Consider the following 23,635-nt stretch of genomic DNA (forward strand, 5'->3'; position numbering starts at 1 on the left):
ATGCTCTTTTTATCACTTACAGCTGTGGTTTTAATACTGCCTTAAATTATTATTGTTCTCTTTACAACACCTAAAGTTTTGTGGAGAAAAGGATAAAACCAAAAGGTTAGTACTAATGAGTAATAAATCTAAGAGAAACATTTTGGCAGTTCATGGAGATACCAAGTACACTGCTTCCTATTCAGGCAAATAGAATGCGTTCACTGAGTTATAGTTCTGAAGTTTAAATTTGTAAAAGAAAAACTAGTTTGCATTTTCTGATGAAAGTAAAAACACTATTAAGAGAACTCTATGAATTTCTCACCCCCAGAAGACAAGGTGGCTGATGCTATGTAGCCACACACCATCCAAGTTAAGTGATAGCACAATAATTGGGCTCTCTTATGAAGAACATTTTGGGCTGGAAACAGGGAATACTCTATGCTTGTTTCTTTTTCTTTGTAAGGCACATTTTATTTGTGTTCTTTGTTTGTTTGTTTCATTTGTTTTTATTCTTATCTAGAGATCCAAATGAGCTGAAAAGTTCAAGGAGATATTAAAATATTTTTATTTTGAGCTGTCATTCTGATCACTATTGATTAGAATTGTGACTAGAAAGTAAAGGGAATTAAAGCTCAATTCACACTCATTTTTCACAAAACATTTACCATAGAAATAAGTACATGTGATTTTTAACCCAACAAAATAATGTATAAAATAAGTGTCATTTATTGTCAATTTATCTAGAAGATCTATAGTATATATAGACTACATATATAATATAATATATACAACATAGCTAAATGTATGAAAACATGACAATATATAATTTGGAATTCATATGATACCTGCATAAAGATGTAGAAAATTAAGTTATAATTTATAAGACTTTTCTTTTTCATCACTGTTGACACGGTTTGAGGCATTCCATTATTTTATTTTTATGCTCCTTATTTTTTTCTTTCTTTGCTCTTTTCAAACCATATTTTTAACCAAACCAGACCCTACTCTAATATCACCTAAGGGCAAAGCTTTTGTGCTTATAAAAATGTGCTCATGTTAAAGGCAATTTATTGTAGTTCAGTGGTAATGGAAGCAAAAGTACAGTAATCAAATATTAAACTTTGGGGAGATTGGAGTGTATTGAGCTGTGGGAAGTCTAAAGATTGAATGCAACATTGTTTTCTTGGAAGAAGCCATGTACACATAGCTGACCTGACGAGTACTTCAGATCTCAGACTGCTTTTCCACAGCCTTCTGTGAAGTTCTTTATTCTGCAAAGAAAACAAAACCAAAAAAAAGAAAAGAAAAGAAAAACAAAAAAACCAGAAAACCAACAACAACAAACAATTGAACCACAAAATAGTGACTATTAGTTCAGTGTGTCCTTCATGTGAAAGCTATTAAGGACCAAATATATTACTATATATAAGAAGAAATTACTTTCTGAACAGTAACTGAGAATACTTAGCGTTAAACTTGCTGTGGATTTTTGTCTTGGCAGTTGTCACCTTACATTATTTGTCAACGGAAGTGTGTTTGGCAATTAAAAATCTTTCCTTAGATTTAGTGGTGGACTTTAACCTCTTAAATAACTGTTAGTATATCAGATTGTGTCATTGAAAATATTTTACTTGTATGAATCATGGCAATGTCTGAATCTTTACTATTCTTCTGGTGAAAGTGTCAATAAGAGAAAAGGTTAAAAAAAGAGAAGTATAGCCTTTATGTCGGAAAAATATTCTTTTTAGCTGCTTACTTTCTCATGAAAAGTAAAGATGTTTACAGTGTATACCAAGATTTTCAGTTTCTATATAACAACAGTTAAAGGTTCTAATCATACTGAAAATTTTGTTATAATGGCCTGAGCCATGTTGCTAGGAAACAATAGGTTCCAATTTTGTATTCCTGCTCTCACTCCTGTGCTGAAAAGTGACTGGATACTGTATAGGTTCATGTTCTCTGGTTGCAGTTAAATGGTCTTTTGCATTTTGCTCTGGCTTTCAAGCCAGAAGCATGCATTTTCTACAAAAGCATCACAACAACATGCTGTAAATATTTAAAGTTAAACATTATGTGTCAATATTTGAAAGAAAAGTACTTTGAATATTTCCTTTTTAAAAAATAAAATTGCAAATGAACACTGTCTCTTTTATTCATGCGTCAAACTGCATTTTCAAGTCAGTCTGGGCACCTGAGATAGGGAAAGTGACTCCCTGAAAGGAAACAATAAAAACCACATCATCATGGAAATGTAAGTGCAGAAATAAAAAAAGGCACTAATTCTAGGCAGAAGTCTCTTCATTTTTTATTTTTCATAAAAATAGGATTTCTGACACAAATGGCCACTAATAAACAAAAAAGTATCTACTGAATTTAAATACCTCTATGCTGTGACATTTTTAAAGGTTTTACACTCTTCTTTTGGTGACTTTCTTGCAATAGGGGTGAGGGAGAGCTAGGAGATGAGGGTGGCCAAATGTGCTGGCAAAAAATGGGACCACCATAAAAAACTAAAAACTACAACAACTCTTCTGAAGTTCCACACCATAGTAATTAAAATCACCATTTGTTTATTTACTTTTTAAGAAAAGATATTTCCAGGCAACTTTAGGGAAGTCGACCAAAAGATTTTCAAAAATTCCACTTGATACTACTAAGGCAAAGAGAATTCAAATATCCATTTACTGAGATTTATATCAGTCCAAAATATCCTGATGCTTCTTTATTCACATATATATTAATATGGATGTGTTTGTGTGTACATGCAGTGAAAATATTCATGAAACAGAAGACAACCTTGATATTCTCAACACAACCTATCAGCAAAAATGGAGGTGGTGTTAGTATCACCTGGGGACTTTTTTTCCCCAAGATACTCATCCCACCTGTCCCTCAAAATATATTTAAAAGAAGGCAGGAGCTCCTACTTTGACAGAATTATTGAAGAAAATGAGAGCTTTCTCCATATTCTTTTCCTATTCACTCTCTCTTTTAGAGGTCTTAGAATATCAATGTAATAAAACATTTAGTAATATTACTACCTTGAAGTTATATAAATCTCACGCTGCAATAATACTGAGAGGTAAGAATTATTCCTACATTGAAAATGCAGTACAGTTAAAGACTGACCTACCTAAAGTCATGTGGGTAATAAGTAACAGAACTGAAAATGGTCTCATATATTCCTGCTTTTGCTATCTCTGTTCAACACCAAATATAGTGCCATCTCCTATCATCTTGTGAGAAAATGATTCAGTTTCTGGGGAGATATACAATCAAAATACATATGTGAACTGGGCACAGTGCCACATGCCTGTAATCCCAGTACTTGGGAGCCTAACACAGAGGATTGCAGGTTCAAGACCAGCCTCAGCAATTTAGTGAGACTCTCAGCAACCTAGTGAGACCCTGTTTCAAACCAAAGCTAAAAAAAGAGGGCTGGGGGTATAGATCAGAGATAGAATACCCATGGGGTCAATCCCCAGTACCACACACAAAAAAGATACATATATGTATATACATATATACATATATATATATATATATATATATATATATATATATATATGTGGGGGGGGGTGGGGTGTGTGTGTGTGTGTGTATTTATTTCATATATGTTATGTTGATGGGCTCTATCCAGACAATTTGTCATGTCTGTTATATATTCCTACTTTAAAATATCTTCATTTAAGCTGGGCATGTTGGCACACATCTGTAATCATAGTACTTGGAAGGATGAGACAGCAAGATCAAAGATTTAAGGTAAGACTCAGCAACTGAGAGAAACAGAAACCTAGCAAGTCACTGTTTCAAAATTAAAAATAAAATTATATGAAGGTGTAGCTCAGTGCCAGTGTCCCTGGGTTCAAACTCTGGTACCAAAAAGAAAGATGTCTTTACCTAAGAACCAAATGACTTAATGATAAGAACTCAGCCTTTTACTATAAGTTTGGCCAGTGGCCCTAAGTCATAAAAGTGTCCAACCTAGGTAGTTTAAGTTTACCCCTAACTACAAACTGAGAAATAATGGTGTCCTTTTTACTGCAAGGGCAAACATAAGTGGCAAGTAAAACACTAACAGGAAAATCAGTGAACCTATAATGCTGAAATTCTTAAGGACAAATCTGAGTTTTATTATTAATTGACTTTGGAGTCTGAGCTCAATAATGTAAATTAAATTGTTGATGTCAAGAATTCTTAATAGATTTTAAAGTGTTTCTCACATTTAAATGTTTTACCCATTCTACCCACAATGAATACATCATTTCAGCCCTTTATTTATACTAGAGGAATTAATCAGAACTATTCTCTGCAGACTTATTCTACCAATGCACTACTGCAAGGTTCCCTGCCTGTAACAGTCAAAAAGACAATTACCTATGCTTGTTATATCTTAAGAACAAATTTTAGAGAAAATGAACAAGTATTTGATACACTGTCATGTTCCTTATGGGCCTGCTGACACATTTCTTTTTTTCTGAAAAGAAGCGTATGATTGGAGATATATTTTCATTTTTCGATCTTGATTCAGCATCTTACAGGTATATGTAAGCATGGCAATATTTTATACATGGCAAGAATAATATCTTGCTTTAAAAGTATAACCTATTAAGTCCTGGGAAATAACAAGTATGCTCATGTTGATAAAAAAAAAAGTGAAAAAAATCTTGAATAAGAGTGCAGCCAACGATGGGAATAGGTTCAACAACAAGAAAACTTGACAACAGTAAAATTTAAAAAACTCAACCTTTCCAGGGAATTAGCCCAATAAGATATTAAGAGAGTCTTCAGCAATGATTTATTTAGTTTATTCATAACAGCTGGAATTATTCCAGAATGAACAAGTTAGAGAAAGTAAAATTAGTTACATGTATTAAAATGTAAACTCAGTCTACAGAAAATAAAAAAAACTACTTAAACATACACATTTTATTATGAAGCTAAGCTTTCTGAATTCCATTACAAGTTAAAGTGATGTTCTTACTTCCAGAAATGGTGAACCACCACAGGGCATTACTCAACATTTGCACTCCCATAGAGTCCATGTTAAATGTGCAGAAATCAGATCTTGGTGGCACACAAAGAGTAGCTCTCTCAGCAGTTAACTAATTATTAACTAAGGCCACAACATTCATGTACAAGCCAGACTTCCTATATACTAGGTAACAATGAAACTGCCTTTTCCTATGGACCAAGGACCCTAGAAATGTGTTGATTCTTTCCACCTCTAAAGACAGATCTGCCTACACACTAGAACATCTCTTAGGTGCTTATTAACTTTTAATGTTGTTGATTTCTTGTCCTTTTATGCTATTTTACTGTCTTTCATTATTATTGTCTTCCTGCCCAACTAGATAGTGAACTAGACAGTGAGGGCAGCAACCAGATGTTTTTACTTTTCTACCCTCCTTGTATAATTATGTTTGTTGAGTGAATGAATTCTGTGAACCATAAAGCAATCTTGCATATAGTCAATCACAAAAGCCATGAAAATATAAATGTGAGAAGAAAATACTGCATAAAATTCTCTCACTTAGGCTTCAATTACTCAAAATTGTTAAAAATTAATGTAACCCTAAGCATTCCAATGGTTTATAGGGTTACCTAATTGCTTACACATCAGTTAATCATGAGCCACAGCTGATGAAGATTCGCTTTCAAATGAGGAATTTTTACATGTGAAATATCTATTTTTAATTTTTTTGGTGGTACTGGGGTTCCTGGAATCCCTTCTACCTCTGGGCTACACTCCCAGAACTATTTATTTTTTATATTTTTATTTGGAAACAGGGTCTCTTAAGCCAGCATGGCTGGCTGCGAACCAGCGCGATCCTCCTGTCTCCGCCTTCCAAGTGCGGGGATTACAAGCGTGCTCCACCACACCCGGCTATTTTTAATTTTTTTATTGGTGCATTGTAGTCATACATCTTAATGGGATAAAAGATGGTGGAGATATACATGCACACATCACCCAGTTAGCCCTTACCCAATCCCCACTCCATCAAATGAGGTTTTAAATGCAGTAGAAACAACCGGGGCAGAAAGAAATTAAAAGAAGAAAAATCTGCTTCATCAGATTGTTAATATAATCTCAAAACCTGTAGCATCAGATAAAATAAGTGTTTAAAGTATATAATTTAAAACTGCAAATTGACTTGAAAAATTTACTCTAGACCATCAGAAGACAGCAAAGTTGCTTTCATATTTAAACAGAAATTCTTCACCTTTTTTCTAATAATTGTTTTACACACTGCTTTACAAATCCCAAGAATCCATGACACCACAGCTAATGGATAATTGCACATGACAAAGATGGGAACACCAACCACCTTCTCACCACACAATCACTCAAGACATTTAAAAATCAGAAGCTATCAAATAACATTTCACTAAAAATGGTGCTTTTGACAAAAAATGAGGAGTGCTTTCATTTATATTTGGCAAGAATTGGCATAGCTCTTCAATAAAGTGTTCATCACCCCCCTATTTGCAATATAATAACTGAAAATAATCTAAGAAATTATTTTTCCTAATCCTCATTTCAAAACTTCCCACTATTTCCAATATCCATTTCAGCTTTATCATCAGACTAATTGTTTCCATTATAGGACTACAATGGTGTTAAGAATGCTCATTGAACTGTATTATCTACACTATACAAAACAACATATATTTAAGTTATCGAAAATATAGTAGAAAATGTTTTATTCTTTTCATGGTGTTTTCAGATAAATATCAGAAGCTCTTCTCCCTAATAAAAAAGAATAACAAAAATCAAAAGGGACAAATTCACAAAGTATTAAAATTATAGGTTAACTTAAACTTGTAAAATTTCCAACATCCTGAAATTCAGAATGATATAACACAATGATATACCACAGTTAACTATTATTTGAAACTAAGTTATCAAGAATGGAATACTGGGCATAAAAGAACAATTTACCAATTTGTAAAACAGAGTTATATTCATTAATTTCATTCACTACTTGAGTTCAATAATTGTCCCTTTATGCTTGAGCCTAGGTCCCTGTCAAAAAGGAATATAAAAACTAATTTACTTTTATTACAAGTATTTATTGTTTCAATCAAGGCTTATCCTCTCACTCTAAACAAATTATTAACCCATTTCAACAGAGAGATAAACAGTCCTGTGTCAGATAGCTACATACATTGGCTGGTGGTCACACTTAAGCATGACACACTAAAACAGCTTTGTTCAGGAAATGTACAATTGGCACCAGTAATACAAAAAAAATTGACTAGTTTCCTTTCTATAATAAACTATCATTAATTCAAACATCAGGAATTCAGAAATCAGAATTACATGGACAAGGCTTAAAACATTTACATATAAGCCAGGTGTGGTGGCACACGCTTGTAATCGCAGTACTTAGGAGGCTGAGAAAGAAGGATCACAGGTTCACTGCCAACCTCAGCTACTTAGTGAGGCCCTCCATAACTTAGTGAGATCCTGTTTCAAAATAAAGAATAAGAAGTTGGGTGGGTGTATAGCTTGGAAGTGCAATTCCTCTGGGTCCAATCCTCAGTACTGAAAAAAAAAATCTTTACATACCAGAAAGATAAATAGTATATCAAGCAAAGGTAAAGGACAGCCTAGGTGTTCTTGGAATTATTCCATAGTTCAAATCATTTATGTTTGGATTAGTGAAGTGAAATTACATATAGTGTGTGTGTGTGTGTGTGTGTGTGTGTGTGGTACTGGGGATGGAACCCACGGGCCTTCTACCTCCAGCATACACTCCCAGACCCATTTTATATATTTTTTATTTGGAAACAGGGTCTCTTAAGCCAGCAGAGGCTGGCTTCGAACCTGCGCCAGCCTCCTGTCTCAGCCTCCCAAGCACAGGGATTACAGGCGTGTGCCACCATGCCCAGCATGAAATGATATTTATATATTTACAAAAGGGACTGGAAAGAATAAGACAGAACAAAAGAGATTAAAATGTTGTGTCTCATAGGATTTTTGCAGTTTTATTAAAAACATAATATAGCATATCGAGATGATAGCATATAAATATTCACCTCTGTTTTGATTTGCTAGCTACATCTACTTTCTTTTTTCATTTTTCTTACAGAACTTTCAATCAATTATATGGTTATAAATAGGTTGACTCCTAATCCTGAGTTTCCAAACTGTCAAAAATGAACAGCAAACCATCCCTGTAGTACCTTGTGTACTTCTGGTTGAGGACTTCTTCTCAACTGGATATTGAAGAGGTATTACAATGCCTTGATCTGGCTTCTGAAATGCCGAAATGAGATTTTTTATTTTCCGGAAAAATCTTTTATGTACCCCAGGTGCTGTCTGGAAAATAAAAGGCCAAGCAAATAATTTACCTACCTCTTTATACTACAAAGAGGCCTATAGAATGTGCAAGGGTTGCTTTGAGAAGTAACATTTGTGTAACTTAGTCAAATATTTGAAAACATAAGAAAGAAGAAAAAACAACATTCCAGAAGAATTTACTTTGGCTGAATTTCCCTGCAAGAGAAGCTAATGAGCTGTCATTTCAGTTCTCTCAAGGGTAGTATCAGTTTGTACAAGCTCTTGCTCATTGCCCTGCTCTTCCTGCCTGCTACTCATCATATCTGCCAAACCTCTAAGGTTATACAGGCCATTACCCACAATGAATTCAGCAACCGAGGGGATGCAGTTAAACACAGAAAAATCACAGATCCTGTAGGTCATTCTACATCCTCAGGAATCAAAAAAATCCTAACAACCCATCTTCCCTAACATTTCACAATATAAACTACTATACAGGAAATTTAAAATTGACTGTTATGATATACACAACCCATGGCTAGTTAGTCCCCATACTCTTTCGCATCACAGGATTCTTTGCTTCATTCTTCACATTAAATTTTTTCTTCCTTGGAAACTTCCCTATTCCTCCCCCAAATTGTTTTCTCCATCTGCAACACGCTATGACAAAGATTTCTCTGTGACACAAATATGAAAGACAATCTAAGGTCATTTTTAATTATTTAAGTATTTATTTTTAAAGAGATCATCATTTGCAGGTGACTATGAAAATGTATTTCTTCCCTGACATCAATTCTCTTCCAAAGACAGTGCCTGAAATCAATAATTTCACACAAAAGTTTATGAGCCAAGCTGTAGGCATGAGCTCAAAACTGTCATTTAACGTAAAATAAAATAATATTCCTATGAGCAATTGAACAATGACTAGGTTTTTCTTCTTTTAGAAAGATGTTTTTCAGCTATTCCATCTGGAAAATTTTTGAGGTAAAAATCTATTAGCGTTCAATGAGAAAACACAAAAGCTGGCATTCAGGCTTCTGTCAACTAATACACTGTCCATACTAATTCTCAGTCATTTCCTACGTTGGGGTAAGTCATTTTTATTGAAAACACTGAAAAAGTTCTTTTTAGCTCTAAATTAGTATCCACTCATGTACTTAAAGGAGAACAATCTCCCACCCAGCTCCGTCCCCATGGTCAAACACCTTCTTAAAATTCTATTGGGACCTCATCCAAAATACACAGCCATTCTTGCAGAGGTACAGAAAGTTTTTGGCTCCAAGACAGAATCTCTAAATTGCAAAAACAGGTGATAGGCACAAAATAATTTTCTCATACATACTTAAAGCACTGTTTTGTTGTTGTTTTTAAAACACTTTCCCAGATTTTGATCCCATTATTTCTTCAGATGTCAGTTATTGGTTTATTGGGTTATTTTCATTTGACAGATAAGAAAATGTAAATACAAAGATATTAATCAACTTACCTAAGGTTACACAGACAACCAGAGACAGCAGAATTGGCTCTTTGTCCCTTTCTCATTAAGACTTGAACAAGAAGGTTCTAGTGAAGTTACCAGAAAAGAAAGTATATACTCTTCTTGATTTCAAAACACACAACTTTATAGGAATGTGGGTTAAAAAACCATTTATCAACAGAAACATCATTTTTATGGGGACTGGTATGTAGTTAGCACTTGATTCTCTGTGCTAACAGAGAGGAATAATAACAGCAGATATGAAGAAGCAATTTGAATTTGGGTAGCAATATTTTCTTAGAAAATGGCTATTCTTTGTTTAGACTAATAAGTGGTTTAGTATATACTGATCTTCTGATGATCAAACACCAAGAAAAACCCAGAGGCACAGAAGTTAACAAGGAGAGGTCAGTATGTACTACTGATAATTCACATTTTCTCAATTTATTGGTGCATTGTAATCATACAAGTTAATGAGACACAGGATAATATAGGCATATAAGCACACACCACTCATTTACCTCTTCCCCAATTCCCACTCCATTACCTCCCCCTTCCCACATTTGCATGGTCAGCATAGTGATTGATAAGTTTGTGAATGTACATCATGTCCATTGAGGTGTTTGCTTCTTCCTCCCTCCCATCTCCCTCAGTTATGTCACCTTATTTGTTCATCTATGGTTTCTCCTTCTTTGTCATTTTCTCTCTAGCTTTTGCACAGTAGGAAGAGCATTCAATACTTTACTTTTCATGACTTATTAATCTCACTTAGCATAATACTACCCAGTTCCATCTATATCCTTGTAAATAACATAATTTTCTTTTTCATTATGGCTGAGTAAAATTCCATTGTGTACATATCCCATAGTTTTTGTAATCCATTCATCTGTTGATGAACATCTTGGCTGGTTCCATAATTTGACAATTGTGAATTGTGCAGCTATGAACATAGATATGCATGCATTAGTTTGGTAGTTTGGTTTCCAGTCTTTGGGGTAGATACTCAGAAGTGGTATTGCTAGATTATATGGAAGGTCCATTTTCACTCTTCTGAGGATCCTCCACATAGTTTTCCAAAGTTGTTGCATTAATTTGCAATCCCACCAACAATGTACTGGATCTAGTTCACACTTCTCCAAACTCTCACCAGCATTTGTTATTGTGTGTTTTTTTAATGATTGTCATACTAATTGGGGTTAGGTGAAATCTCAGGGTAGTTTTGATTTGCATCTCTCTGTCTGATTGCTAATGCTGTTGAAAATTTTTTATACATTTATTGGCCACTTGTATTTCCTTTATGTAAAGTGTCTATTTACTTCTCTTGCCCATTTTTAATTGGGTTATTTAGAGTTTTTTAGTGGTAAGTTTCTTGAGTTCTCTGTATATTATAAATATTAATGCTCTGTCAGAGGAGTAGCTGGCAAAAATCTCCCATTCTGTCAGCTCTTTGTTGAGGTTCTTGTTAGTTTACTTTGCTGCACAGAAGCTCTTCAGTTTAATGCAATCCCACATTTTTATACTCCTTTTAATTTCTTGTGCTTTTGGGTTCTTGTTGAGGAAGGTTTTTTTCATGCTAATGTGCTGAAGTATTGGACTTATGCCATCTATAAATAACTGCAAGGTCTCTGGTCTAATTTCTAGTTCTTGATACACCTTGAATAGTCTCTTGTGCAGGGTAAGAAAGTTAGGCTTATTTCCATTTTTTGGCATATGGCTAATCAATTTTACCAACACCATTTGTTGAACAGGCTTTTTTTCAGTGTATGTTTTTTGACCCCTTTGTCAAAAATCAGTTGGCTGTGAGTGTGCAAATTTGTTTCTGAGTCTTCTATTCTGCTCCATTGGTCTATGTGTCTGTTTTTGTGCCAACACCATGCTGTTTTTATTACTATGGCTCTGTAGTATAGTTTGAAGTTGGGTATTATGATGCTTCCTGCGTTGTTCTTGTTACTGTGAACTACTTTGGCTATTCTGTTTTTTGTTGTTGCTGTTGTGCCAAATGAATTTAAGATCTGATTTTTTTTTTTGATTTGTATATTTCTTTTTTTTATTTTTTATTTTTTATTGGTGCACTGTATTCATACATCATAGTAGGATACATACTTTTGTAGACATACATGCACACTTTTTCCAGTCAGCCCCCACCCGATCCCCACCCCATTCTCTCCCTATCCCTCCCTCCCATGCTTGGCTTAGTAGTTGACATCTAGTATTATGGCAATTTATCTAAAATTAAAAATAAGATCTGATTTTTTTATGTCTGTAAGGAATTACTTTGGTAATTTAAAGGATATTGCATTGAATCTGTAGATCACTTTTGGAATAATGGCCATTTTGATGATATTTATTCTGCCTATCCAAGAGCATGAAAGATCCTTCCATCTCTTAAGGTCTTCTTCAATTTCTTTTCCAATGTTTTGTCATTTTCCTTGTAAAGGTCTTTTACCTCCTTAGGTTTGTTTTTAAGTATTTTATTTTTTGGTAGGATATCATGAAAATAAATGTTTTCTAGATCTCTTTCTCAGTGAATTTATGGTTGGTATACAGAAAAGCTTCTGATTTTTAAAGATTGATTTTGTATCTAGACACTTTGCTGAATTTGTTGGTCAATTCTATGAGCATTTTGGTTGAGTTTCATGGGTCTTAGTTTTAGTTATTAAAAAAGTACTCCTTGAGGACTTCCGGGAAAATGGCGAAGGAGAAAAGTGGGGCTTACGAGCCCCACTAACAACCAATCTCTATTACCAAAATCAGTGCCTTTCATAGCCAGAAAACACCATCAGCAGAGAAACAAAAAATGTAATTACAAGGGACAGAGAAAAAGAGGGCTGGAAAAACGAGACACCAAAAAGAAACCAGACTGCAGTGCTGCAGCCGGAGCCACGGCGCGAAGAGGCAGGCGCCATTTTCCCTTGCAGCACCAGGCCCCAGAGAGGAGGGGGACTCAGAATGGAGCTCAGAACCAGAGAGGAGATAAGCCGACCTCACGCCCGAGGACGCGGCAGCAGTGCCTTACTGCCGGCAGCAGCGGCGAGCTCACCAGACGGCACCAGACCAATGCACTCTACAGCCCACCAGGCTCCAGAGAGGAGTGGCGGACAGCGAGCCGAGGTGAGCTGCTGCGGATCAGCCGGGAGGAAATCGGCATATTTCTCGGCACAGGGAGCATCTTAAGCTCCCAGAGACTGGGCTCAGCACACCCTGCAGAGACTCAAAGCATATCTCAAAACCAGAGAAGAAATATGCCAGCCTCACGGCCAAGGGCGCAGCAGTGGCGCCATGTTGCCACCGGCGGCAGCAGCAACGAATTCACCGAGTCCACTACAGCTCCATCTGCGCACTCAACAACAGTGAGTCAAATTGTGGCCCCTAGAGGAGAAATCCCAGTACTGTACTCCCAGGGACTTGACTCAGTGGGAGAGTGGCGGTGGCAGAGATATCACACCATAGGAGAACGCCCAACCTGGCACCCCCCATGGTCTAAAGCAGCCTCAATTGATTCCCAGGGTCTGAGACTCTGCAATACAACCCAGTAAAGGAGTAGTGGTGACTGAGATACCACAGACTCGAGATCCAGAGCACCTTAAGTGAAGTCATAGTGACACAAGGGAAGAACCCAGAGAAGGCACAAACTCCCGAAATCATGGGAAAGAGGAATAACAATGGAGCAAGGAATGCCCACAACCGCACAACGTTAGAACCCGATAAAACAGAAATTCAGAGATTTCTAAGATCAAATCAGGAAAATAACTGTAGAAATAATAGAGCTGTTTCAAAAAGGATTCAGAGAGAGCCAAAAAGAGATAAAGGATGCAATTAATGAAGTAAAGGCCTCAATTCAAAGTACAAACAACCGATTAGACCACATGGAGAATAGAATCTCGCTCTTAGAAGATGATCGTTCAAAAAATGAATGCATAGTTTCTAATTTAGAAAAAAATACGACAGCAGGAATCTGACATTGAAGAAATATGGGCCCATTTTAAGAAAGCTAACCTAAGAAGAATTGGAATAGAGGAGGGAAAAGAAAGTGAAACCAAAGGGATCAACAATCTCTTCAAGGAAGTAATAGCAGAAAATTTTCCAAACATAGAGCAAGAGGTCCATACACAGGTCCAGGAAACTTATAGAACTCCCCTTAGACAGGATCAGAGAAGAGGATTCCCACGCCACATAATTGTCAAAATGACCAATGTGGAAGCCAGAATCTTAAAGGCAACAAAAACAAAGGGCCAAGTGACATTCAGAGGCAAATCAATTTGAATCACTCCAGATTTCCCAAACCAGGTCATGAGAGCCAGAAGGGCTTGGAGTAACATATTCCAAACTCTGAAAGAAAACAACTTCCAGCCAAAAATTTCCTACCCAGCAAAACTTTCTATCAAATTAGATGGAGAAATAAAAAGCTTCCATGACAAACAGAAACTGAAGGAATTTATGTCTTCAAAACCAGTGCTAGAGAAAATACTCAAAGAGATTAACTACAAAGAAGAAATAGGTAACACACACCAGAACCAGAGAAACAAGATTTTCCATCCAACAGACAACTAAGATTGGTTATCTGTGGAGATTCATTATTTATGCTAGTCTTTTACCTATCTCTAAATTGTATTGTTTGTTTTTATTGTTGATAATTTTTAGGATTTCTAGTTGGAATATTAATATACCTTCAGATATAGCATTTGGAAATATTTTATCCCATTCTATCAGTAACTTTTAACTCTGTGTACATTGTCTTTGGATATAGAATATTTTTTTATTTTTTAGGGAGCTTGTTTACCCTTTTGTTGCCTGTGCCATTGAAATCATATCCAAGAAATCACTGCCAATTTCAGTGTTGTGAGGTTTTATGACCCAGATTTTCTTCTAAAAGTTTATAGTATTAAAATTTATATTTAGGTCTTTTATCTATTTTGAGTTAATATTTGTATATGGTGTTAGGTAAGGGTCCAATTTTATTCTTTTTCATGTAACTATTATTTTTCAACAATATTTAGTTATTTAGTTAAAAGATTAGTATTTCTTCCACCAAATGTTCGTGGAAACCTTGTCAAAAGTAACTTGACAATATATGGAAGAATTTATCTCTAGGTTTTTATTCAACTCCAATGGTTTATATATCTACCTTTAGAACAGTACTACACTGTTTCAATTATTGTAGCTTTATATGGTTTGAAATCAGAAAATATACATCTTCTAGCTTTGTCCTTCTTCGAGATTGTTTTGGGTATCTAAAGTCCATATTACATATCAGGATAGATTTTTAAAAAATAAATAAATAAATGTATGATAGTTTCACCTAAAAAAAAAAAAGATAAAAGGTCTCTGGTAAGAAAGAAAGCAAAAAAAATATTGAAATGTTATCTTTAAGTCATCAAAAGCTTGGTATCAGACAAATGAAACTGTTATGTGAGATTATCATCATTAATATTGGATAAATTGCTATAAAACTAGTTGTCAACCACTAAGCCAAGCATGGGAAGGAGGGATGGGGAGGGAACGGGGTGGGGATTGGGTAGGGGCTAACTGGGCGATGTGTGCATGTATGTCTACAAAAGTATTTTCTTTATACCACTATGATGTATGACTACAGTGCACCAATAAAAAAATAAAAATAAATTTTAAAAAATAAATTAAAAGGTACTCCTTTTTTGCCAGGCCTGGTTGCACATGTTTGTAATCCCTGCGCTTGGGAGGCGGAGACAGAAGGATCGTGCTAGTTCGAAGGCAGCCCTGCTGGCTTGAGACCCTGTTTCCAAAAATAAAATGTATAAAATAGGTCTGGGATTGTAGCCCGAGTAGAAGGGCTTCCAGGAACCCCAGTACCACAAAAAAAAAAAAAAAGAAATTTCAATTTTATTAATTTTTTGTATTCCTTTGATTTTCTTCTCTTGCCTTATTGCTCTGGCTAGAGTCTCAAATACTACATTGAAAAGAAGTGGTGATAACGAACATCCTTGTTTTGTTCCTGTTTTTACGAGGAGTTCTTGCAATTTTTCCCCAATTAATATGATGCTGGCTGTGGGCCTATTGTATATTGTCTTTCTTTTTTTTTTTTTTTTTTGGTGGTACTGGGGTTCCTGGAAGCCCTTCTACCTCCGGTATACACTCCCACGGGCTACACTCCCAGACCTATTTTTTAACATTTTTATGTGGAAACAGAGTCTCTTAAGCCAGCGAGGCTGGCTCCGAACCAGCATGATCCTCCTGTCTCCGCCTCCCAAGCGCGGGGATTACAAGCGTGCGCCACCATGCCTGGCTGTATATTGTCTTTCTGATGTTCAGTTTTGTTCCTTCTATTCCAATTCTCTGCAGTGCTTTTAGCATAAATGGATATTGGATTTTATCTAATGCTTTTTGAGCATCTATTGAAATGGTCATGTGATTTTTGTCTTTAGTTATGTTTATGTGGTGAATTACATGGATTGTTTTTCATATGTTAAACCATCCCTGGGATGAACCCAACTTGGTAATGGAGTATGATTTTCTTGATATAGTTCTGAATGCATGTTGCTAGTATTTTGTTTAAAAGTTTTACATCTAAATTTATCAACAATATAGGCCTGTCGTTTTCTTTCCTTGAGTAGTCTTTATTTGGTTTTGGTATTAATGTGTATTTTAATAATATATTCTTCACAGAATGTATTTGAGAGTGCCATGTTTCTATTTCATGGGGTAAATTGAGAAGTACTTGGGTTAGCTCTTGAATAAAAGTTTTCTAAAATTCACCTAGGAAACCAAATGGACCTGGAATTTTTTATGGTAGGCTCTTTATTGCTACATAAATCTCTTTGATCACTATTGGTTGGTTTAAATTTTCTATATCTTCTCAATTTAGGAAGCTTGTAGGTATCTATAAATTTGTTGATTTCTTCTAGGTTTTTCATTCTGTTGAGTATAGTTTTTCAAAGTAGTTTCTGACAATCCTCTGGATTTATGCCCTATTGGTACCACCAATACTCATATCACTCTTTGCATCTCTTATTTTGGTAAATTGGGTTGATTCTTTCTTTAGGTTAGGTTGGCTGCTAGTGGTTTATCTATCTTGTTTATTTTTTTCAAAAGCAAGGCTTTGGTTTTGTTGATTTTTGGTATTTTTTATTCTCTACTTCATTGATTTCTTCTCTGATTGCGATAATTTTCTGTGGTCTCCTCACTTTGGGGTTAGTCTGTTTCTGTTTTTCACGGGTTTTGAGGTATGTCATTAGATTACTTACTTGGTGATTTTCTGTTCTTCTTATGTAAGCACTCAGTTCTATGAATTTTCCTCCTAATACTGCCTTCAAGGTGTCCCAGATATTTTGATATGTTGCTCCTTTGTTTTTGTTCATTTCTAGGAATTTCTTAATTTTTCCCTTTATTTCTTCTAGGTCCCATTCCTCATTCAGCAGTGTGGTGTTCAGTCTCCATGTGTTTATATGGTTTTTCTGAGTCTTCTTATAGTTGATTTCTAGTTTCATTCCATTATGGTCTATAAAGACACAGAGGATTGACACTTTTTTTTTAATTTGCTAGTGCTCTATTTATGGCCCAGGATATTCCCTATTTAGGAGAAGATTCCATGAGCAGCTGAAAAGAATGTGAATTCAGCTAGAGTTGGGTGAAATATTCTGTACGTTTTTAATAGGTCCATTTGGCTTATAGTGCTATTTAGGTCTGAGGCATCTTACTGACTTTTTTTGTAGAAGATGGATCTAGAGGTGTGAGAAGAATGTTGAGGTCTCCTAATATTATTGTATTGAGATTTGTGTGTGACTTAATGTCATGAAGACTTTGTTCATTGATTGCACCCATGTTTGGGGCAAAAATGTTGACTATCATTAAATACTCTTGTTGAATTGTTCCTTTGACCAGTAAAAAATGACCTACTTTGTCTCTTCTGATAAGTTTAAGATTGAAGTCTAATTTGTCTGATATCATATTTGCTATTTTTGTTTGTCTTCTAATTCAATTAGCATAGATTATCTTGCTTCAGGCCTTCACCTCCAGTTAGTAGGTATCTTTACTTGTAAGATGTGTTTCTTGCAGGCAATGTATAGATGGATTATGGTTTTTAATCCACTTTGCCAACTTATATCTTTTGGTTGGGGAATTTAAGCCATTTATTATTCAGTGTGATTATTGAGAGATGATTTTTAATTCCCAACATTTTGAGTTTTAACTTTTCTTTAAGGTAGTGTTTGTTCTTATTTGTTAGTTGTATGTTCAATGTAAAACACTTTTTCTCTGGTCCTGGTATTTGTTAATTAATTTATCTTTGTAAATAATCTCTGAATATTTTCTATAATGATGGTTTAGAAGACAATTTATTTCAGCTTCTGATTGTAGTGGAAGGTTTTTATTTCGCTGTTAAATTTGAGATATTTTTTGCTGGGTGGGAAATTCTTGACTGCAAGTTGTTTTCTTTCAGAGTTTGGAATATGTTTCTCAGGCCCTCCTTGCTTTCATGACTTGGTTTGGGAAGTCTGTTGTGTTTCTTATTGCTTTGCCTCTAAAAGCAATACTCTAATCTAGCATTTAATCTAGCATTTAATCTTTTACTTTTATTGCCATTCAGAATCTTTTCTTGGGCCTCTATATTAGTCAATTTGATTATTATGTGATGTGGTGAACCTTTTCTCTGATCTTGTCTATTGGGCATTCTATATTTTCTGTTCCTGAATATTGACTTCTTTTTCTGTTTGGAAAATTTTATGATATTACATTTTTTAAAAGATTGTTAACACATGGTTCCACCTTCTATTCCCTCTTCTTGCCTATCATTCTTAGGTTAGCTCATTTTAAAATTGGCCCATATCTTTTCAATGTCTGATTCATGTGTCAAATTGTTTTTCTAAGTTATATAGTATGCATTCATTTTTTGAGGAGTCATCTTCTAAGAGTGTGATTCTTTTTTTCATGTGGTCTGTTCTACTCTTTATAGTTTGTATTGATGCCTTCTCTTCAATGATTACATCCTTCACTTCCTTCAGAGCTTCTTTCTGATTCCTGTTGAGAGTAACAGTTTCTTTGTTTACTTGTTGCTTTATTTCTTTCAGACTCTCTTTAAGTTCTTTTCAGAAATCCTCTATCATTTCTACTATTAAGGTTCTGATTTTTTTCTAGCAATCTATACAATTCTGTGTTGGTGGGTTCTGTTATTGTGGGGTTGTGGGAACCCACTGCTTCCTTGATATTTTTCCTTTTCATGATTTCATATTTCTTTAGTTTGTATCTTTGTTGGTGTGTGTGTGTGTGTGTGTGTGTGTGTGTGTGTGTGTGTGTGTATGTGTGTGTGTGTGTGTTACTGGGGATTGAACCCAGGGGAATTTGACCTCTGAGCTACACCTCCAGCCCAATTTTTTATTCTTTATTTTGAAACAGGGTCTCACTAAGTTGTGAAGGGCCTCACTAAGTAGCTGAGACTGGCCATGAACCCAGATCTTCCTGTATCAGCCTCCCAAGTACTTAAATTACAAGTGCGGGACACTACTCCCAGCTTCATTGTTGCTTTTGATACCTTTCTCTTACTCTATACATGTCACCTGGTATATACAAGGGAAAGTTGTGTTGTTTTCTATGGTGAAGAAAGTGAGGATTAAGTTGCAATAGTAGTAAATGCAAGAATAAAGTAGCACATAGGATCAAGTAGAATGAGATTTTGAGTAGAGATTAGAGATAGTGAATATATAGGAGGATTCTAGTAACCAATATAGATTATTTAGGTATAGTGATATGATGTGAATTGAATACAAGACAAAGAAAAATAAAAAGGGGGATGGAGAGAAGAAAGTCTATATGAAAGAGGGAAGAAGCTTATAAAAGGGGTGAGGAAGAGAGCAAACAAACAAGCACACATACAAAAAATAAAAACAACAACAACAAAACAAACCAGCCCTACAAAAAAAACCTACAGCAGAGTTAGCCTCCAGAATCCTCCTGGTCCTGCATGGGTGCTCTCATTTATTCTGTAACCTATTGCAATAATCTCAGTTTGTAGTCCCACTTTTTTATCTCCTTTAGTGATTGTGACCCTACTCTGGTGTCTCTCTCTGTTTGTGCAGGTACTATTTGCCACTTGTGCCTCTCCCATTGCAAGCCTGGGTCTCTGAGCTCTCCATAGGGCCTATCCTTGAGTCTCTCTCTGTCTATGCAGGTGGCCAGTATCACTGGAGCCTGATGTAAATGTGGGTTTTCACACTTTCCACAGACCCTGAGCCTGCATCTCTCACCATCTGTGTCAGTATTGGGTGCCACTGGGATGAGACACAGTGTATATGTAGGGGTCTATGTTCTCCACAGATAGGGCTGTGTTGGTCTGGCTTCTCTCGCTCAACTCTATCTGATTGGCCCTGGGGGCTGTCAGCTAATCCATGTCTCTACTGTGTCCGACAGCAGGCTCAACTCCCACCTTCAACAGAGTGAACCACAAAGTCTCAGAACTTGCCAGTCTTTTGCTTGCCAAACAAGTTTCTGTGGCCCTGCTTGCGGAGGGGGGGTCTCCCTCTGGGATGGCTAGTTTGCTTACAATGTTGATGAGTACAGCTTTGGATCTCTGGAGGATGTAGTGGGCTCGGCTGCCACTGCCACAGGTTCTAGCCAGTCATCCAGGCAGTAGTATCGTAGCATCTCTGTGGAGCATGGAGAAAGGTTCCAACCACATGCAATTCTTTTTTTGTTGTTTTTTGGGTGTATTTGTGCGTGTGTGTGTGTGTGTGTGTGTGTGTGTGTGTGTGTGTGTGTGTGTGGTACTGGGTATGGAACCCAGGGGAATTGTACCTCTGAGCTACAACTCAGTCAGTTCTATTTTTCAGTATTTTTTATTTTTTGAAACAGGGTCTCACTGAGTTGCAAAGAGCCTTGCTATGTAGCTGAGGCTATCCATGAAGTGTGATCCTGAGGTCTCTGTCTCCTGAATGCTGGGATTACAAGCATGTGCCACCACATCTGGCCCTAACTGCTTAAAATTCTAATGAGCTGTAACTGCTCACTTCACATCAAGTTATTGACTTTTTCTGGGGGGGTCTCTGGAGGCTGAAAGTCCTGGTTCTATTAGACAAGATAGTGCTGCCTCAACCACCAGTCACAGCTCTTCCCCAGGAGAGACAGGCAGGGTACTTGTCTGTCCTATGTTTTGTGTTCTGGCTTTGTTTTCACCACCTTTCAATTTTTCATTGCTCTTTTCAAATTTTTGCTGTTTTTCTTTCTCTTGTCAAGATGCTGGTTTTATGGTAAAAGAGACTTGAGTCTCAGCTCAACTTAAATGTGCTGCTTCCCTCAGTCACCATCTTCCTGGAAGTCCAGTGACCTCAGGTTTATTAAGCTTATATCATTTTTGCTTTTGGTAACTTTCTCTCACTTTGTAGGTTTCCTATGTCTGTTTTCTCCTATAGTATCTTATTCTGGAGGCAGATATTTACCACTATGTAAGCCTTAAAATTGAATAGCCTCTACTGTATGGGTATTCTCAGCTCTCTGTTGTATATTTATCACCCTTTGGTACCAACCTTGAAAACTGTGTCCTGTATCACCCCACTATTGTTCTGCCTGCACTTCATCAGTACTGAGTTGAAGTTACTCTGGGTCTCCTCTACCCACTACAATATTGACATGGATGGGTTTAAGTTCTTAAGGTCCAGGGACCTGTTTGTCATCTCCATTATAGAAAGTCAGGTCAGAAGTCAAGCAGAACAGTTTGTGCCCTATGCATTTTTAAACTTCAATGTTCAGGCTATTGAGCAGTTACTTCTGTCATCCATGGTTTGTTTGTTCTTAGTATTTGCCAGTCCTTTACTTTCTGGAGGTTCACCAATCTGGTCTAATCTCAGTAGTAGGGATTTAGATGTATCACCTGGTATATACAAGGGCAAGTTGTGTTGTATTCAATGGTAAAGGTTGAATGAGGAGGAAGGAACTGGAGTAATGAGTGCCTGAATAGGGTAATGTCGAGGAAAGGATGAAAAAGAATGAGAGTTTGAGTGTAGTAAGGTAATATATAGAGAATATAAGGTAAGAGATATAAGGTAATATAGAGAGGTAATATATAGAGTATAGTAAGGTAATAGAGATTAGAGATAGTGAATATATAGGAAGATTCTAGCAGCCACTATAGAGTGTTTAGGTATAGTGACATCAAATTTTACTCAGCCATTAAAAAAACTCAATTACATCATTTTTAGGGAAATGGATGGAACTGGAGGACATTATGCTAAGTGAGATTAGTCAGTCACAAAAAATAAGAAATCAGATGCTTTCCCTAATATGTGAGAGCTAAGGAGAAATGTGTCATAGGAGGAACTCTAGATGAAAAAGGAAATCCTATAGAGGAGCAAACAAGACAACCTAAAGGAGGAGAAAGGAGGAGGGAAGAAGGAAAATCTCTAAAACACAGTGTACTTAAACATATCGAAGTCAACGACTAAGCCAAGCAAGGGAGGGAAGGATGGGGAGGGAATGGGGTGGGAATTGAGTAGGGGTTAAATCAGTGATGTGTACATGTATGTACACACAAGTTTTTTACCCCAATATGATGTATGAATATAATGCACCAATAAAAAATTAAAATAAATAAATAAAATGCATTTAATACAAGACAAAGAAAAAAGGAATGAGAGAATAGAGTAGATAGGGGAAAAGGAAGAATCTTGTAAAGGGGACGTGGAAGAGAGCAAACAAGCACAAAATAACATACCAAAAAAAAACCCTACAAATATATGCGTACAGAGCAGACTTGGCCTCTGCAGTCTTCCTGGGTCTGCGTGGATACTTTCAGCCATTTAAGGTCCATTTACTTTAGTAGTTTCTCAAGAATGCTCCAAGTGTTCTCATTTGCTCAGTAACCTATAACAATTATGTCAGTTTACAGGCCCAATTTTTGGTCTCCTTTAACAATTGGGACCCTAGCCTGGTGTGCCTCTCTGTCAGTGCAGGCACTGAGTGTTACTGGTACCTTTCCTTCTGCAAGCCTGAGTCTCTGAGCTCCCCATTGTCCCTGTCCCTATGTCTCTTTCTGTCTATGCAGGCTGCAGGTGTCACTGGGGCTGGACACAATGTAAGCACGGGTCTCCACACTTTCCACAGACCTGGAATCTCTGGATCTCTCTCTGCCTACACAAATGGTGAGTACCATTGAGACCAGACCCAGTGTAAACATATTATCCAAAGAGAGGGTTGGGTTGGTCTGATTTCTCCCCAGACACCACGACTGGGTGTCCTGTGGCAATTTCTGGAAGCCCTGCAAGGGTACTGCATCCTATGGACTGTAGACCTCTCCCACTCAAGTAGCCCTGGAAGCTGTCTGCTAATCTCTGTCTCTGCTGTGTGTGACAGAAACTTCCACCCCCATCTCTGCAAGGGTGAACCTCCAAGACTCAGGCCCCACAAGTCTATCACTTGCCAAGTGAGTACCTACGACTAAGATATACCGTTTCCCTCAGTCACCATCTGGCTGCCTGCTACTGCACACTCTCTTAAGAAGCCAAAACTATCTGCTAACCGATCTTGTGTTTCACTCTTGCTCCCAATGCTGCATACAACTATCTCTGGAGGTTTGCACTAGACATAGCACTCCTCTGGGCACCTGGCCAGAGCATTCCAGAGTGAAAGTCAGGCAGGCATGGGGGTACCCGAGTGGTAAGGGAGTGCTTCTTAATTGACAATTCATAAATTAATACATGATAATTGAGTGTAGAAATCTTTAAGCTAAGAATTCAGAAAAAATTTAGCCTGAACCACATGAATTAAGCTAATATACCAGGCAATCATGTAACCTAAAAAATCTACCTAAAATGAAAGCTACAAATGATATTTGTCTTTCTTAAGACAAATATGGATTCAGGTTTAATTTCATGCCATTCTTCAAAACAAATCTCAGATTTACTAATATTTCTATCACAATCTTTGCATAGAGG

At 36.5% G+C, this 23,635-nt stretch overlaps 1 protein-coding gene across 1 annotated transcript in view; it reads right to left on the reverse strand.

The window, feature by feature from the left end:
* Positions 1-2,135: 2,135 nt before the first annotated feature.
* SH2D1A (SH2 domain containing 1A) overlaps positions 2,136-23,635 on the reverse strand; it is a gene marked incomplete at both ends in the record, with an annotated part of 74,577 nt that continues 53,077 nt past the window's right edge. The window contains 2 exons of the mRNA XM_080718949.1: positions 2,136-2,195; positions 8,159-8,308. Coding sequence (XP_080575075.1) covers positions 2,136-2,195; positions 8,159-8,308 — 210 coding nt within the window. The remainder of the gene's footprint in view (positions 2,196-8,158; positions 8,309-23,635) is intronic.

This window comes from Muscardinus avellanarius (genome assembly GCF_963383645.1).
Source record: "Muscardinus avellanarius genome assembly, chromosome: X".
In the NCBI taxonomy this organism is placed as follows: Eukaryota; Metazoa; Chordata; class Mammalia; order Rodentia; family Gliridae; genus Muscardinus; species Muscardinus avellanarius.